The sequence below is a fragment of the Sinocyclocheilus anshuiensis genome, unplaced genomic scaffold, assembly GCF_001515605.1.
Source record: "Sinocyclocheilus anshuiensis isolate Anshui unplaced genomic scaffold, SAMN03320099.WGS_v1.1 scaffold1126, whole genome shotgun sequence".
Taxonomy (NCBI): Eukaryota; Metazoa; Chordata; class Actinopteri; order Cypriniformes; family Cyprinidae; genus Sinocyclocheilus; species Sinocyclocheilus anshuiensis.
Genome location: NW_015537997.1, coordinates 264,412 through 267,156, shown reverse-complemented (window position 1 = coordinate 267,156; position 2,745 = coordinate 264,412). Strand labels below are relative to the sequence as shown.

The 2,745-nt window shown below is 33.5% G+C and overlaps 1 protein-coding gene across 1 annotated transcript in view; it reads right to left on the bottom strand.

Moving 5' to 3' along the window:
- LOC107676432 (UDP-glucuronic acid decarboxylase 1-like) overlaps nt 1–2,745 on the bottom strand; it is a 91,665-nt gene that overhangs the window by 3,381 nt on the left and 85,539 nt on the right. Inside the window, exon 12 of the mRNA XM_016470981.1 lies at nt 378–438. Within this exon, the coding sequence (XP_016326467.1) occupies nt 378–438 (61 nt within the window). The remainder of the gene's footprint in view (nt 1–377; nt 439–2,745) is intronic.

Genomic DNA, 2,745 nt, shown 5'->3' with positions numbered 1-2,745 from the left:
CTTGAGTTTTCGTGTAATGTTTTTTTATTGCTATCAGACATTGCTGAAATGGCAACTACATAGAGTACACACACACACACACACACACACACACACACACACACACACACATACAAATACACATACACACACACACATTAATTTCAGTTTATCATTTGAAGTAACTTTTTTCTTTGGTTCTATGGTTTTAGTTATGTTTAACTATAAGTAATGTTAACTTTATAAGGATAAAATGATAACTAGCCATTCAACATTACAGCACAACTGAAAGTCAGGCCTAAACTGCAAATTATTGGACTGTTTCTATTTACCATTTATTAACAATTGCAGAATATAAAATATATATATATAGTAGCAACTCAAAATGCTAAACTCACCAGGTTAACTGGACTACTGATGTTATTATTCATCAGGGACACCAGGCCGTTCACCAGATCACTGGGAAGAAAAAGAAACACCTAAACCAGAGTATGTGGTTTCACGAAAGCACAGTGAAAGAATGATAAAGATGTGATGACTTTATCTGAAGGGACGAGCAAATGAATGAAACGGAAATAAAATGAAAAATACTTTTTAAACTCAATTCAATAAAGTCCTTTGGCAATTTGCAAATCCGGTTGTATGAATGAGTCACAGTTAATTTCCTCTTCAGGGTGTTCAGACACACATTTGTGAATTCCTTCAGAGTGTGTGTGCGTGTGTGTGCATATGAACACAGTAGGCCAGCAGAGATCTCGCTAACACACCAGCGCAGCCATTCAAACATTCAGGTTCAACACCAGCTTTTCAATTCAGTGTAAGATTTTCAGCACACCTCCAATGCATTCAGGCTCAGAGAGGTGATAGCATAATGATGCTAAGACCATTAATAACAGTCTTTCAGTAACACCTCAGGTACTGTCATCTACACCTCCAGAAGAACAAAGGAACCAAACCAACACTGCTAGTTCAAGTCAAGTGTAAATTACGATACTTAAGTCTTTTTAATTTGATATGCCGAGGCTTAATTGGACGCAATGCAGATTGTGAGTAATGAATGGTTAAGGCTCACAAGGTCAGTTCAGGAACTGTAAAGGACAGATACTTATGGGAATTTTTTATATTTTATTAAAGCCTTGAGAGTCCCAGCAGCCTACAGCGAGAGGCAGCTTGAGAGATATGTGCAATATCCCTCAAGTTTAGTTGTCTGCCTCCACTAACTTTTCTAATAACTGTCCAATACACATGAGAAATGATAATGCATTTATTTGATCGACTGGTTTCTATGGACCCTTTTCACATTTCAGGGATTCTCAGAAGCAGAAAGCCATAGTTGTCATTGTTGGGTAAACTTCTATTGTGCACTCTAAAAATGCTGGGTTGTTTCAACACAACTTTGGGTAAAATATGGACTAACCCAGCTGTTGGGGTACATTTTTTAATTAAATTTATAACCCAAAAGTTGGGTTAGTCCATATTTGACCCAATAGATTTTTTTGCTCCCTCAGATTCCAGATTTTCAAATAGTTGTATCTCGGCCAAATATAGTCCTATCCTAACAAACCATACATCAATAGAAAGCTTATTTATTCAGCTTTGAGGTGGATTTCAAAAAATTGACCCTTATTACTGGTTTTGTGGTCCAGGGTCACATATTTTCATGTAAATCAAATGACCAAAAATTGGCTGTTTTTGTGTTTTAGTTAATATTAATTATTACATATGCTAATATATTTCAAGTTGTATGAATTATAAATGAATTATGGAACAAACATAAACAATGATCAATATTATATTTGTAAATTAACAGTAGATTATTAAATAAATCAAAAATAAAAAAAATCTAGTGCTGAATCGCTTAAATAAAATCCATAGGTTTCTGTAATTATTGTCAGTTTTTTTAAATTTGCTGTCTAAATTATTATTTATTATATAATTTATTTTTAAATGATTTATTTTAATTATTGAATTTAATATTATGTTATTTTTATTTTAGATTTTATTTTTATATGTTTAGTATGGCGTTATTTTAATGACAAATGTCGAGAGTGCATTATTGTAGCGCGAAAGCACATAAATATAATGCGCGAGCGTGAATCTCTCCACTCGCACGCGGATTTCCTTTGCTCTCGCACAAAACCAGACGTGCGTGCTCAGATACACGCTGCTCTCGCCCAGAGAGAGTGCGAGCACTTAAAACTTATCTCTCCTCTAGCTCAAAGTGTGCGCGCTCAAACTGTGTCCTGTGCACTCGCAAATCTCTCTGTGCTCATGCAGATATTAATTATTTTCGCACCTGAATTAAACGTTGTCAAACGTTATCAACCAATCAGATTTCAAAGATGGATCTGTAATTTCTTTACAATTTAATACTACTTAGTCATAATGATCAAACATTAGAAATCAATCGGGTGCTTGGATGATTTTGAAATAACCTAGTTTAACAGTTTGGTCAAACCTCTATGAACGATTTATCTAAACACAAACAAAAAAGCATATGAAGTTCTTGTGGTCATATATGTATTGTGTACTTTGATTGATATATATATATATATATATATATATATATATATATATATTCCCTAAACCGATACTTAAGATTTGGAGACCAAATATAACACTATAATGAATTTCTCATATTTGTCATACACTATATTATATTCTGTGTGTTTAATGCATTTGCAGACAATGTAATTACATGTAACTGTCATATAACTGTATATTCACTGTTTTAGAGAAGAGTGCCATTGAATGTGTATAGCTAAT